Source organism: Asterias rubens, chromosome 7, assembly GCF_902459465.1.
Source record: "Asterias rubens chromosome 7, eAstRub1.3, whole genome shotgun sequence".
NCBI classification, from domain to species: domain Eukaryota; kingdom Metazoa; phylum Echinodermata; class Asteroidea; order Forcipulatida; family Asteriidae; genus Asterias; species Asterias rubens.
In genome coordinates this window covers 17,316,123-17,332,861 of record NC_047068.1, presented here as the reverse complement: position 1 = coordinate 17,332,861, position 16,739 = coordinate 17,316,123, and the positions used below count along the sequence as shown (strand labels likewise).

The 16,739-nt window shown below is 37.3% G+C and overlaps 1 protein-coding gene across 1 annotated transcript; it reads left to right on the top strand.

Moving 5' to 3' along the window:
* Positions 1 to 816: 816 nt before the first annotated feature.
* Positions 817 to 6,482, top strand: LOC117292159 (D(3) dopamine receptor-like). Its single transcript, XM_033774098.1, has 2 exons — positions 817 to 2,524; positions 3,155 to 6,482. Exons 1-2 carry the CDS (start codon positions 1,016 to 1,018, stop codon positions 3,335 to 3,337), a joined length of 1,692 nt encoding a protein of 563 aa, XP_033629989.1. The 5' UTR covers positions 817 to 1,015; the 3' UTR covers positions 3,338 to 6,482.
* Positions 6,483 to 16,739: the final 10,257 nt, after the last annotated feature.

Below are 16,739 nucleotides of genomic sequence, written 5' to 3'. Positions count from 1 at the left end.
CGCTTATGTATTTTCTATATTGCAAAAAAACAACACAAAATATTGCTTGTATGAAAAATAATAAAACACATTTCTGTGTTATTTTGGGCCTATATTCAACATTAATAACTGTTTGCCATTTTCTGTATAGAAATTTCTGCATATTCATAATACCATATATGTTTTTGATCCTTTGATAATTATTGTGTATACACTCTCTCCGGGGGCCGAATAGAACTCTCAACTTGATCTATCATTATGTTATACTTACAAAGTAGGCTACAAGAAAACACACCAAATTACTTTACATAGACAGAGAAAATCCACTCTATGATATTTGGCACAATCATTTTCTTTAAGTATTATATATACACCCATTTCTGTACATTACAAAGCCATATCTTGTTGATCCGTTGATATCTGTTGTACAGTCTCTCCGAGTATAATGTAAATTTGTTGTATCATTAGATTACAGCAAAATTCTAAAATCGGAAGTGTTTACATAACTTCACTCAAGCAACGCTCGACCAATGAATGATACAAATTTGACCAGACAGGATTTTTCACCACACTCAATCGATTGTCAAAGATTCGTTCATTATTTAGTGAGGGGTGCATTGTGTATAATGGAAAACCTAGCCTACTTTCTATTGACAAGCTGCGTCCAGATGACGTACATCCAGACCTTTTATTGTGATTTTACCCATTTTGTGAAATCGACGACTCGTATACGGTTTGCATTGGGTGACTCCATGGTAAATAAAGTCACACCAGACGCACGTTGTTTCAACACTTATCATCTCGCATCTGTGTTGTACGCTACTGCCTTACACAGCCAGTCCAACACCGAAACATAACAGCGATATATCAATTGCAACACATTCACTCTCTGTAGCTCTTTTTTTAAAATAACATTCCAAAAAGAGACATTCACATGGTGTTACCGCGTACACTTTTTTAGTAATAGCATTTCTGCGGACGCAACTTTTTCTTGAAAGGTTTAAGCACAATCAAGGAATTCGTATCCACAACATCGATGGAACTCAACTCAACCATGCAGCCAACGACACCAATGTGGACCAATGATAGTGCCTTGTTACCGAGTTCCAATGACACTTACTATATATATGAAAATGAGTCGGAGCTAAACGACAGCTACTGGGCCAACATCTCATCATCTGATGAACCAGAGAACGTTCCAGGGTTCTCGTATCCAAAACTCCCTCATCTGACTCTTAAAGTTATCCTTTGCACAACAGTTCTTGTTTTAACTCTCCTCGGAAACGCCCTGGTCATCTGGGCGTACGCAACGACCAAGAAACTCCGTACCTACTCGAATCATCTGATCATCGGCTTGGCCGTAGCTGATCTGGTCAGTGGTGGGATTACACCAGGACCAATCAATATGACATGGTACTTTGGCTACTGGCCTTATGGTGAATACTTCTGCCTCGTCTTCGTCTACATCAACCATATTTTCATTCATGCTACATTTCTAATGACGATGATCATCTGCTTCGACAGGTTCTGGGCACTGAACATGCCGCTGCATCATCTGAAAGGAAAGTCAACCAGACGTGCGTATTCCATGATAGCCGTTGCATACATCGTCCCGGTCTTGATTTGGACTCCTTTAGTTATAATTTTTCCCTACACTGGGGTGACTATTAAGATAGAACCTCCAGCATGCTTTCCATCCTACGGTCTTCATCCATATCTACTTCTGTTTGCAGTTCTAGCTTTATCTTGGATACCAATGATTGCTACAATAATTCTCTATGCGTTTGTCTACAGTGCTGTTATTCGGAAAGGCCAAGGCAACAAACGAAGCACTGGTGAACGAATCAGTTCCGACTTCACGGACAAACGACTTTCTAGAAAAGTACAGTCCACAAAATCTGTTAAAAATATTCACATAAAGAGATACAGCCCAAATGCACCTCATAGTAATGGAACCCAGGAGAAGGCTAACAGCCAAAGTTGTGAACCATCTGAAAGGGACATCCATTCGATGACGCACAAACGAGGTACAGAACCACCAACCACCCGTACCAAGACACTCAGCAACGATCAACCTATCATGAATATTCCAGAAAGCATCCAAGTCCTAAGAAATGGGCACACTGAGACAATCGAAAAGACTCATGAGACAAATTGTGACTCATCTCCAAGAACAGCTCAAGACATACTCAGCAAAGATCCCATGGCGAAGGACGGTCAAGAATCTACGTCCACTAATGGAGTTTTTAGCGTGTCTAGAGACATGGGTTTCACAAATCAAGGCTTCGAAGATAATGAGGACTGTAACAATCACATCACACACTCCCTGAAGGTTCCCCAAGCAGTCTCCCGGCCAGGCAAACCTATTATCAAGCAAAGTTCATCAAGGAGATCGAAACTAGAAAGCCGGCTGGCCAGTATTCGAGCTACCCGTACCCTGACTTGGATTCTTATCATGATGCTTATATCCGGACTGCCTTGGTCAGTAACTCCTATACTAATATACACCATACCAACAGTTAAGGTCTCACCATACACATCAATGGTAAGCGCACTTATTATGTTTTTGCATTTTGTTACATACAACAAATGTGGGGTTAAAACTTACACCTGGGGTGTTGTCAAATATTCCCCAGGAGAGAATAAAAATAATCATCATCGGGTATTAAAGTAACACTAATGTAAGTGAGCAGGTATACACATTGATTCAAACCGGGGACCTGTAACAAAAAAATAATCATTCATATCAATATGTTTCTCCTAAACTATGGGCACTGACCAGCTTCAATGGTGACATGAGAACGGATCCTGCATGATGTTCAGCGGAGCGTGGGTTCAAGTCCCGGTCATGACACTTGTGTCCCTGAACAAGACACTTAACTACAGCTGCTTCTCATCACCCAGGTGTAAATAGGTACCTGTGTGTGCAGAGATGGTTCTTGCGATTGATTTAGCCGAGTAACCTAGCGCATATTAAAGCTGCACAGGCTGTATACTCCCCAGGGAGCTGAGATGGTTTAAGGACTGAATTAAGGCCAAGTGACCAGGGGTATTAATGTTGGAAGCGCCTTGACACGCCCTTTAGGTGTGAAAAGCGCTTGAACAATATTGGTTGTTATTATTATTATTATTCCATTCTCTTGATTTGTTATTTTTCCCCTTTTTTGTTTTGTAGTTTTTGGCGTGGATGGCTCACCTGAGTAGCCTCGTCAATCCGCTCTGCTACGCCATTTCCAATCCATTATTCAAGGCGGCCTTCCTTCGTATTCTTCGCTGCCGTAAACCAGACCGAAGATCAAATAGCTCTGTTGAAAGATCGCGACAACGAAACAGTCAAGCATCACAAAATAGAAAGTAAGACTATTACAATGGAGACTTTGGAACGCTAGGTGGCAGCAGAATTACCAGGGGTGTGTTTTTGCGGCCGTAACCGATAACTGTTGTTTAATTTAATTACAGGCCAGTTAACGAAATTAAGTTATTGGTTGCAGCCGCCAAAACGTACCCCTGGTAAGTTTGTCATTGTTAACGTATAGTTCTTAGCAAGCACACATTACCGAGAACGATTTGCCTGGCAAATCTGCTGCCACCTTGCATTCCAAAAGTCAATCATTCGCATGCCGCACAAGGCTAGACCTTTATCGTGTTGCCGCCATCTTGTTTTTCTTCAAAACAAAGGCTGGAAGGAAGAATATTTTGGCACCCTTTGGTGGAATGTGAACAATTCACCCAGTGCAAGACCCAAATGTAAAATGGTAAATGAATTCTCATTCACACCTTGAAAACATTGGGTTTTTTTGTATAAGAAATCCATATCCCTATAGACCCATTGGACAATCTGCGCCTATTGTGGGTCAGGCTGACCTGGAACTGACCCGGAAACTGTGTTTAACTTTGGAATGTTGCTCAGACTCTGCGCAGTTTGACTCTTTTCTGGTATCTTTGATACAGACTCCGGGTCATTTTGACCCAGATGTAGGTCAGGTCACTGGAACCGAGTCAATTTGACCCGGAAATGTTGGAAGTTCTTACGATCAAGAGTGATTATATGAGATCAATTATAACACGAGATGGCTGATATAAAATGAATCAATTTAAGTAGTCTTAAGATAAACTTTTAAAAATTAAGAATTCACAAATCAAGGTTAGAGTATGAAGTATAAATACACCTTTGAAAGAAGCTTCGCATAATAGCTGTTGCACTGTTCCAATAATGTTAAGAGCAAATTATTGATATGCTAAAATGAACGTTGCACACAAAGCAGCCTGAAATTAAGGTTCTTCGGCAAAACTTTGACCAACCCGTTCAGTAATTGGTTATGTTCACTAAAGAAAGCATTGTCCAATTACGTCAGTAATTCACAGATAGGGCCCGTAGCAGGGCCCAATTTCATAACAGGCCTATAAGCCCCCAAACCTGCACACACGCACAAACATATCTTGCTAAACAAAACTAATTTAGGTTACCAGCCAGAAAAGCATACAGCTCATTAATGCAACTGTTAACCCGATATTTTCTTCCAGATAATTTCTGTTATGAAATGGTGGCCCTTGCCTCGATTTCACAATGCACGAAGATTCATAAAATGACTTGCAGTGATTTGTATTTCTTGATTTGATTTGAAATGGTTTATTCACAATTATCATTTTGGTGTGATCTGTATTTCTTGATTTGATTTGAAATGGTTTATTCACAATTATATAAATGTATTCGCGGCATGCATTTGTATTTATAAAAATCCTTGGAATGCAACAACAAAGGCGACATCTGGCAAATTCTACAACATCTACTCAACATAACAAACACACAATCTCAAAAATGCATCCTTGTGGAGCATTTATTTGGTCTTTACTTTGTCCCTGCTCTTGCACACATTTTCTTGTACAGCACATCAGCCTTTAGAATTCTCCAAGTTTATGGAGTCCTCTGTTTTCCTTTTTTTGTTTTGTCATGAAAATAAGGTATCACGAAAACGAGCACACACACTCATACATTCCTTAAGAAACACTTAAGAAACCCATCTCTTCAACACTGTAAATTAAACTGTGTGGACGTGTGTAAGTCCGCATGTGTTTCCAGTCCCTACATAATGTGGACTTCTTTTGTTCTCAGGTCCAGACTTCTTATTTAGTTCTAAAAACAGAAGCCACACAACACTTTTAAAAACCGGCAATTGTAAAGCCAATGCTCAATATAGAACCAGTTATAATTTTTTGGTAGCAATTCTTGATTACGCCGCCAGTCATATTTGCATAATTCCTTTAAATTCTGCAAACGGAATCAGACAAGAATAGGCTATTATTACAGCGTGTTTTTTTGTTATCGGTTGATGAGCTTCATTAATTTCATTTTTTAGACACATCAATATTTTAGACTAAGTTTTTACAGCTGTGTTTAACGTGAAATTACTCCATTCTTCGCCACTTCTGAACCGTGCTGGTTTAATTCTATGTCACTGCCATTATTGTTCCCTAAGGGGTTAGTATTATCTAGGCCGTTTCCGAACGCAGCCATATGGATCCAAAGGTATAATTAACATTCACAAAGTGCCCTTGGTAAAACCCAGCAGTACCAACTCGACCTGACGATGTGACCTAGTTAATAGGCTTTCCCATCGGAATTACACATTATAATTATAGCTGACTGAAGAAAAAAAACCATCACTAATTAAATTGTATAGTAAATTTGTTACACCGATGTATTTATAAGCACTGTGTACTCAATCAGTAATTTCCGAAGTTCTGTAATAAAAAATCCACAGCAAAATCACTCGGCTGGGATTCGAACCAACGACCTTTTTTTAGAGCAGATGTTTTACCACTAGACGCAGAGAGCATACCTGGTGATGGCTAGAGGCAGTTCGAATCTTAGCAGTGGATACGATTTAATAGATGTTATAACAGCTTTGCGTCGGGGTTAAAGAATATAGTTTCTTTTCACAATGACACCGATGTGTTTTAGCACTGAATATAATAGGCCCCCACTCAGTACGGTACCTAGGACTTTGTGAAAAAATCCACAGGCAAATGACTCTTTAACACCGATGCAGAACTAGCATCTATTGGTTTGTTAGAGACCGGTTGCCTTGGATCGGTCGAGTTGATCCATGAAAAGCGTTTGAAACCATTTGTTGTGAAATCTCTATGGTTAGAAAAATGTCTTAAAAGTAGAATAAGTACAACGATCCACACATTATGCCTCAAAATAATTGCGTGGTTTTCCTTTTACTTTACGAACTAACACGGTCGGCCATTTTATGAGTAAAAAACTTGACTCCACAAAATTGCGTGCCGTGTAAGTTCACAACATAATAGGACAACCATGCAATTTCGAGCCATAAGCAATAGTTCGAATTAATGATTGCCTTTGTTTGTATTTCGCCATTCTATATCAAAGAATGTAATGACTAAAACAATGTTTAAACTACACTTGGCGTGCCACGCACGTGTATAAGAGCAAAGCACTTCTACATTTAAAAAAGCCATATAAAAAGAAAATTGTATTTTTGTCCACCTCATTTAAAGTGATAATAAACTTCTATTTATGCACACCACACAGACAATACGTCTCGTGATTTTTATTATGATTTGGGGTTCAACACAAAATTGATTGGAGCAGGTTGTGAACCAACGATCTTGGTTTGACGCACTGAGAGTTGCTATTAGAGAATTAGTGTCGGGCGTGCCGGACCAGGAAGCCGAGGGTTGTAAAGCAACATTGACTTTGCAACATGGAGGTTTCGTCATTGGCAGTTTAAACCGTCAATATATAGTGACAGTTCTCCGACAAAACCAACCGGCTCTTTCCAGAGCCAAACACTGCTTCCAAGAAGAGCATATAACAAAAAGTCTGCTCGCAAGAATTGTTTTAATGTGGTTGTCACCATCAACAAAGACATATTATCGGGTTACCTTTGCCCCAAGTTTATTTTGCCACTATACCCCTCCCCGACTGTGACTTTTAAACCTAGTGACTAAAAATTACACGATTGAAACTAACTATCTACACAAGTATAAGTTTTTTTATCATTGTAATCAGTAGAACTTGCTTGATTTATGTTTCCGTGAAAAGGTAAATATTGTTAACTGATTTTTGTCAAAATAATTATGAAAACATTTACCCAGTCTGCATTATGTAAAACCAAACTATTCAGGAGGTTCCCAAAATTGAACACATCCTGCGTGTAATTTATTTTCTTTGTGTAGATTTGCTCCAGGGTTATAAACTTGCAGTCGAAAAGATGCAGAACTCTCATTAGTAAAGATCTACATTGGTACCAAGGAAACACTTTATTTAAACAGTGCACATGGAAATAGGTAGACTTGAGGACATTCTCGCGAGACTACTGCTCTCCCCCTGTGCAGTCTCAGCAGCTTCGCACGAGAGCAGTGATCTGGGGAGATATAGGGTGCGTTCGTTTAGCTTCCCCGGGTCGACCCCGGTGTGTGGCGGGTTTTTTTTCCAGAACGAACGTGTGCAGATAATAACCCACGTTCGTCCTGGAAATAAAAACCGCCACACACCGGGGTCGACCCAGGGAAGCTAAACGAACGCACCCACAGTATTCGATCGCGGAAACCTCAGTGAAACATTACGCTGACAATCTCACAAGTCTAGACAATCTCACAAGTCTAGAGAAAAAGGAGAATCCAACACAATAAAAAGAAACACAAATCCTATTTCAATATGCTTTTGCGGGTAGACGACTAATATAACAGCATGCATGCTGTACAACAGCCTGATTCTATATACCTGATTGAACAGATCTGGAATTAATTAATGCATGCACAATACCCTCTGAGATTTTTGCTATCTGTGTTAAGTTTGATTAGGCCAATACTCTGCCCTGTCAGTGGATCTCTCTATAGACGATGTGACCTGTGACATTACTTGTTTACAAAAGAGCCACAGAGCCTGGACTTCATGCACGGCACGATTTGTACACAGCCCATTGGAAGAAAACATAAAATCTTATATTTTATGGAGATTGCACTGGGCAATTTTTATAAACTTTTGATATGATGAAAGGGGGCACATCTCAAAACTTGTCCAGCTTTTACTTTAATTATTCTTGGATTTATGTGGAAATTATGACACAAAATGTCAACTTTCCCATATGACGTGACCAGTGTAAGTATCTTGCCTACCAGAATACCGAAAAATGCACAAGGTCACACTTATTGTAAACAAAGTCCACATGGTCTATACTTTTATCACACTTTTCTTTAGCAGTGTCATTGCGTTTCTGGTGCTTGCTGTCCGCAGTAGAGTGTAGGTTCGAATGGACACTTGCCCAAATCCTTTAACCAAGCCAATTGTTGCAAGCGTCTGCTGGCTAACAAAATCTTCAAACGTACCGCAACCCCCTAGTGAACGCTCAAATGCTTCAAAACGTATACGGTAACGCCCAAATGCTTCAAATGTCTACTTTAAACGTCTAACATGATATAAACTAAACTGCTCCAAACGTCTACTTCATGGGGGTAACGCCCATCAAATGCCTGAAACTTCCACGGCCAACGCATAGCTCTTCGAATGTCTACAAAGCCCAAATACTTCAAAACACATTTCACAAAACGTCACACGAGCGCCCCGAACGTCAACGGGAATCGCCAAATGCTTGAGACGTCTAATTATTTATAAACGCCTAAATACTTTGAACACCGGGTAACGCCCATCCTATACTTTCTATATATGAGATAAGCAACCATCAAAAGTCCAAGTAAATCTTTAAATAACAGCCACAAATATTTCATTTGTAGCATAATGTTGGATTGAAGGAACCTTAACTCAAGAGAGAAATTCACTAAAGTCACGCGATGACCCATGGTTTTGAAAACCACTCAGTGCACAACCTTATAATAGCTCTCAAGAAAAAGCTAAGGTGGCTTTTAGCTTCCCCGTGGGATGACCATTAAGCTATTTGGAAATACTAAAGAAATTACCTTAAAAGCAAACCGAAGAAGAAGAACAAACATTAGAGGGGAAGAGGGCAATATGGCCTCAGACAATTTTTTAACCGAATAAGAAAAATGATAAAGTACTTGAATTCCAAGGACCTCGATTGTTGGAAATGTTTTTCTCGCGGTTAAAATAATCGATGATTTCAAAATTATATTAAGTTCTATGTGTATAGAACTGTCACTTAAAACGTTGAAAGTGACATTTCTATTTTGTATACACAAAAGAACTGTCACTTATAACGTTGAAACACGGCGGTTTCTGTACTCTGTAATTTGTCGGATAGTGGTTTTTAAGTTTTTCCAAAGCCCAGTTGAGTTTGTGTCAATGTTTGAGATCTTTTGGGATCTAGCTTCACAAATACCTCATCAGAGAATGTGAACACATTCAGCACATAGGCTTAGGCCTAATTCCTTTAAGCTTGGAGTTAACATTTTGTAAGTTTTTGCATCTTAATTGTTCCACCTTGTTTGTGCATTTCAATGTTGGTAATCGTATTTGTAGCTTAAATAACAAATTTAGCATCAATAATACCTCCGAGAATGTGAGTTGTTTACAGCTAAATATTGAAGAAAATAATGGGCTAATTTTAAAATTAATTTACTTGGAGTTTACTTTTCATGCGTTTTTGTTATATACCTTGTTTGTGCATTTCAATTTCTGTATTTTTATATTCATTTTGTGGCTTTAATTCCAATCTAGATTCATTGAGCTGATGATTATGAACATTGTGCAAAGATGGTTTTTAATTTCTTTAACTTTAGTGTCCTACACCTAAGGGTTTCTTATTGAGTATAAAAACCAAGCCACCAAATATAGGTGTGGCATTCTAGAACTGTGGCTTTGGGATATCAGAGTTGTTGGATGGCGGCTCTATGTCATTAACTTAAGGCTCTCTGCATCTGCACGTCGTCCGACCAGGTTCACAATGTTAAGGTAAGGTTGTATTTATTTATTCATTTATTAATTAAAAGCATTTGAGACGTTTGGTTAATAAAAAAGAAGTTGCATGCAGTCCTAGTTGTTAACGAGCAATGGAGGGCTGTTAAAACATTTTGAGAAAAGGATCCCTCTGAAGTCATAGTTTTTGAGAAAAAGATAACTTCTCACTCAAATATGTAAGACTTTATAGGCCTGATTCTTACGAATCCGATGACCAATGAGTAAAAATGTTCACAGATTTGAAAATGTTATGCATATGTTGGGATACAACAAGTGATAATACTGATTTTTGGCAACAACAAAATAAGGTGTCCGGTGCCTTTAATTATGTTTTTGTGAATTTGCAAGGTTTTGGCCAGAAGCTTATGGCAGCATGGCCACTCCGTGGACGCTTGATAACTTGACCAAGTTCATTCAAGCATGGTATTAGCTGTACTTTGACCGCCTACATCTGGAGATTTTCCCCAAACCGAAAGCCATTTATTCTGGATTAAAGATTCCATTTCTTAAATCCTGTGTTAAAATTATTTGAATCCCCTCCAACTTCCCTAATTGCTGCAAAGCCGCCGCAAAGCTACCCAATTAAATTTAAATTATTCCTAACAGCAGAATCAAAGAAATAATGTATACATATAATTATCTGTGAAGTAATTGCACCATCAAGAACCATCACTGATTGGTTAACTCAATTCACCCGAAGGGAGTCATATTTTTTTCGCACGTGTCGGAAATAAGCGGCTTTGGCTGGCGAAGCCTCGCGGACTTGGCGTTAAGCCCGGTAAATGCAATCTGATGCCTATTTTAGAGTCTTTGAAAACTACTGTTAGACATAATAAACCATTTGTGATTAAGAACAACATAAAGAAAGTGCATTGTGTATTTCATTTTAGAATGAGCTCACAAGTAGTGCATTTTGTATGATATCATTTTGTGTTGTAAAGTGAAAAGGGTATCAAATAAGTTACAAAAAGACAAACAACACTAAATAAAATAGTACGATTGCTTTCCATCCATTTAAAATGTGTACATCCGAGTGAATAGTGAAATGGTGTCGTGGTACGGGGAAACAAACTATGGGGAAGTACCCTTAAAGGCACTGGACACATTGTCCAAGAGCAGTATTATCATTAAGAGTAAATAACAAATCTGTGAACATTTGGGCTCCGTTTGGTCATGGGAGTTGCAAGAGAATAATGAAAAAAAAAAAAAAAAAAAAAACCCTTATGGCACACATTATTATGTGCTTTCAGATGCCTATTAAAGGCTTCAGGTCAGAAGCATTTTTGATGTTTGAGTGAGAAATGACAATGTGTTACACTATCAACAGCTATTGCTCATCACCAAGTAATTTTATACGCTCATAAATATTTTGAGCGATACCAATAGTGTCCAGTGCCTTAAAAACAAAACTTCTTAGCATAATGTTCATGGTTTTTTATCTTACTTATCTTATGCTTGCACAAAACTTTAAGACTCCTTTTCTACTATAGTCGATATTAGGGCTATACTTGAGTGCAAGGAAGCAGTGACCGTAACACAGTGTATTACGTTTTCGAGCATAGGTCTTGTCAGAATAAACAACTATCTATTTTTTCAAGCAACCCACTGGGACATGCATTGACACACCCAAAATGAAGCCTGAAAGCAGAGACAAATCTTGCTGAACAGAAACTGGTTACCATGCAGCCAAAATCCCATACAGTATAGCAATGCTGCAACTGGTGCCCCACTAATTGTTTGCTTAATATAAAAAAGAAATTTGCTAAACAGCACATGGTAAAAACTGTATTTATTGTTTATATCCATTTTCTAAACATGTTGAAATTATAAACAATGTAGCATTTAGACACCTGCTGACATGGTTTTTATAGGATTCATGCAAACACACTAAATAATCTATTTATAATAATGTAACACAAAAGTTGGTACAAAACTTATTATTAGAAGTGTGTTGAAATTCTAAACACTGTTTTAAAGTCACTGGACACTCTTGGTAATATTGTCAAAGACCACTCTTCTCACTTGGTGTATCTCAACATAGGTCTATGCATTAAATAACGAACCTGTAAAAATTTGGGCTCAATTGGTCTACGAAGTTGCGAGACCGTAATGAAAGAAAAAACACCCTTGTCACACGAAGTTGTGTGCTTTCAGATGCTTGATTTCGATACATTTAAGTCTAAGTATGAGGTCTCGAAATCATTCGTAGAAAATTACTTCTTTCTCGAAAACTACGTAACTTCACAGAGGGAGCCGTTTCTCACAATATGTTTATACTATCAACCCCATTATTCGTTACAAAGAAAGGTTTCATGCTAATAATTATTTTGAGAAATTACCAACTGTGTCCAGTGCCTTTTAGAGTGTTTTTCTGCTAAACAGCTTTGCAATTAGGCCATGTTATGACCAGTCCGACAGGACACCTTGAGCGGTTTAGCCTTTGGTAATGAAGTTAATTGACTGAATAATCGGTGTTAACTCACTCCAAGAAAGCGGTAGATGAAGGGGTATTCTATATGGTTCAACTCACTAAATACGTAAGGGCGACTAATATGATTTATTATGATGAAATTTAAACTTAATAAACCACCACCACCTGTGACGTCATTCCATTGTTCTGTTGTACCATTTCGAACGAATGGCGCTATATACAGATCACCCATTCGTGTGGAATAATGAGCGCTAGATAGCATGACGTCACATGTAGCTTAAAAACAGATAAAAATGGCGCCCACATCGGGCATTATCATAATATACGGGGGGCAATGCCATCGTTTTGCAAAGGGCATTTACATTAAATCATCATGACAATCATTATGTCATGACAAGTTAGTGTTCAATACGGTCATTCAGTTTGCGGTAACACCATAATTTTATTTTATCTACATGCTGTGTACTATATAATTTCCTTTGAGAACTTGTCACCATACAACAAACTGTTGTAAACATTTGGGCCAAATTTGCTGTGACGAGCCAGTAGATAATTATCAAAGTAGTGAAAAAACATGCACTATATCAAATTCTCCTAAACTTTGGTTGTAACAACCGGGATCAGCTATTGCATTTTGTACATAGATTTTCAGATATAATAGTTTTCTCGAATAATTTATGACTTAAATTCAGAGGGAAAAACTTTACACAAAGAAATTGTTCTAATAAAAAGATTATAATCAGAAGGCTTTCAGACTAAGATCAAATACACAACAATTCTTTATAATTATCCTTTACTCTATAGTATTTACCAATACATAAAAAAATACTTTAAATATTTGACAATTATTAATGTAGACTTTCACCTTACAAGCAGTTCCTAAATTTCTTACAGTTTTTCCAAAGCAACGGTGTCAGTGATTAATTAGAATTTGTTTGGGCAGTAGAGACGACAGGAAATATGACTGAAATGTTTTCCCATTTTTACTAATGGATTTTAAAAACAGAATGCTAATGCAATTCTTTGTGTGCGGGTTTCGCTTATTCTCGTCTTTTAACGCCATATTGTGGTATCACTAAATAAATATACTGCCTTACAGGGAAAGATACTGCCTTACAGGGAAAGTTATGAAATGCAATGGTCACTAAATAAATATACTGCCTTACAGGGAAAGAAGTACCGTTTGGTTTTATAGGCTAACCCTTCAAGCAATTAGAAGTAGCCTAATAAAAACACTATAGCTGTCTACAGTTTATAGCCATTATACACTTTCGGTACAGAAAAAAAAAGTTCACAGATTTACAATTAATTTACAGGGTTTACAGAAGGTAATGGTGAAAGACTTCTCTTGAAATATTGTTCCATGAAATGCTTTACTTTATGAGAAAACATTAAAACAATATCAATTCTCGAAAGCGAGAATTACAGATTTGTTTTAAACACATGTCATGACACGGCGAAACGCGCGGAAACAAGAGTGGGTTTTCCCGTTATTTTCTCCCGACTCCGATGACCGATTGAGCCTAAATTTTCACAGGTTTGTTATTTTATATATAAGTTGTGATACACGAAGTGTGGGACTTGAACAATACTGTTTACCAAAAACGTATAATGGCTTTAAAGTATTTTGAGAAACATTTCACTTTCGAAGTAATGCAGTGCGTATGTAACAAGATATTAGTTGTTAAGCCCCAAGTTTGATTCTGAGAACCCTTACTGCAGGAACGCTGCTCGGATTGTGTATTTTTTTTTAAATTCCTATATTTAGGATTTGGATTATTATCCCTGCTTGGAAATATTCGCTCCGGACCTTTTGGCGATGTTTCAAAAAGGCAAGCACTTTTTAAATAAAATTTGTACGTGTTGGTTTTGTTGTATGCACCTACATTTATACAGGATTAAATCAACCAAACGGTTGCAAAAAGGGTATACTCTTTGCCTTTAGTCAAAAGAAATTCGTGCATACTCTGTTTAATTCCACCCAGCGTGTAGGTATATATAGACTGAGAAGAAAACACTCCTGTCATTTGAATGAAAAGAAAATTTAAATCTGATTTAAGGAGGTTTGACAGACTGAATATTAAGTCTTTCAGTGAGCAGTTCTTTTGTAATTAATGTATTTGAATTGCTTTGGATTGCTTTACACCCCCGCTTAAAGGCAGTGGACACTATTGGTAATTACTCAAAATAATTATTGGCATAAAACCTTTCTTCGTGACGAGTAATGGGGAGAGGTTAATAGTATAAAACATTGTGAGAAAAGGCTCCCTCTGAAGTGCCATAGTTTTCGAGAATGAAGTAATTTTCCACGAATTTGATTTCGAGACCTCAGATTTAGAACTTGAGGTCTCGAAATCAACCATCTAAACGCACACAACTTCGTGTGACAAGGGTTATTTTTATTTCATTATTATCTCGCAACTTCGATGACCGATTGAGCTCAAATGTTCACAGGTTTGTTATTTTATGCACATGTTGAGATACACCAACTGTGAAGGTTAGTCTTTGACAATTACAAATAGTGTCCACTGCCTTTAAGTGTTAGGCTCCATATAGCATGGAAAACGAGTATTGTGATGCTATACATGTGCCGATGAGTGTAATTAGAACTGCAACCCATCTCCAGAAACAGTAATCACCATCGTCAGTATCATTCAATCCTAGCGGTCTATTTGATGTCTAAATATGCAACTAAATGAATTAATTTTCCATCCATCACAGGGTTATAATAGGCCTACATGGCACAGTTTTCTCCTTCAGTTGTGTGCCTTCTCGATGAAAAAATCATTCGTCAGGGGATTCTTTTCGCAATTTTATGTGAATGTGTTTGTTTGTGTCTTTTAAAAAAAAGATTAACAGAAAAACTTAGGAAAAAAATACACCACAAATATTGGTTATAGTTAAGACGGTGACCCAATTTCAGGTGGATTTGTGGATCCACCGATGCACGAACTTTCAGCAAAATCACTATAATCCAACCATAGCTTTTAATAAAAAGATAGGAATAAAGCCTTCTGACTTAAACACCAGATTCAACCACAATCCTTTTATGATCTGAGGGGATCATATTTTGTACGATTCGCAACACCTAATCTGTTAATCGTTTTGTGGAATTAAGCAATGAATAATTGCACTAGTTCTGGTTCTCAGGTAAAATGCAAACCAGTTCTTTATACTGATTGACTCACCCTGGGTAAATAAATTAAAGGGAAGGTACACGTATGGTAATTACTCAAAACAAATATTAACTAAAAAACTGACTTGGTAACGAGCATTGGAGAGCTGTTGATGGTACAAAACATTGTAAGAAATGGCTCCCTTTGAAGTAACGTAGTTTTTGAGAAAGAAGTAATTTCTCAATAGAATATTGAGACTTCTAGTTAGAAGTGTTTTATTCCCATCTGAAACCATACAAATTCGTCCAACAAGGGTGTTTTTTCTTTCATCCTTGTCTCGCAACTTTGATGACCAATATTGAGCTCAAATTTTCACAGGTTTGTTATTTTATGGTTATGATTGGATACACCAAGTGAGAAGACTGATCTTTCACAATTGCCAAACATACATGCACAGTGCCTTTAAATAAATAAATAAATAAATAAATAAATACACGTACAAGGAATCTCGCATAATGCATCGGCTTCAAGAAGATTGTAATTCTTAGGAATGTTACTGCAAACGTATAACACTCTCTCATTGTTTGTTTTTTTCAATCATTTTTAAAAATGAAAAAAAATGAACTGAATTTTTATGCAGTCCTTATATAGAATGCAGATTCATCCTCCCATTAAGAATTTATCTTTAATTAAATATTGTTTGGCCAAAAGTCTTTAATCACCTGCACTTTCTCCTCAAGATTAAACGCTTTGTAATAGCTCAGTTCGCGAATTTCTTAACAATAAATTGCATGTTGTTTGGATGAAAAGTTGCAGGAAAGTCACGAATACCTAAGCTAAGATCTGCAAAGCATCCTATACAGGTTTAAAATAATCCCTATACAGGTTTATGATATTATTTTAACTGATTTGCATGGAATTGATGATCATGTCGAAACAAATAATTGTGTAAGAAGTATTGTCATTGCCATGTGGCCACACGATACACCGTTCGTTTGCCAACAATATTCTGCGTCAAAAATAATATGAAGTTCGAGACACTTCACAAAGCTTGTCATGGGACTTAGACTTTCCTAAGTGCTGTTACATTTTGTAACGAAAAAACTGTTTTTGTTATTAGTGAGGGATTGCCATAAAACAGGTCAGCGGTTAAGTGCTTGCTCGGTTGCAGAAAATGAAATACCATTGTTTATTGTTAACTCCATTTTTTCTTGACCCTTAAAAACTTTGTAAATTTGCACTTTGTAAACCTTTTGGTTGTTTTTTTTATTCAGATTGAATAAACCATTAATTTGTTTTTATTATTGAA

Bases quoted from the DNA above. Each gene is read 5' to 3' on its own strand.
- LOC117292159 (XM_033774098.1), top strand. From the start codon at position 1,016: ATGGAACTCAACTCAACCATGCAGCCAACGACACCAATGTGGACCAAT. The intron at 2,525-3,154 runs GTAAGCGCACTT...TTTGTTTTGTAG, and splicing joins TCTCACCATACACATCAATG to TTTTTGGCGTGGATGGCTCA.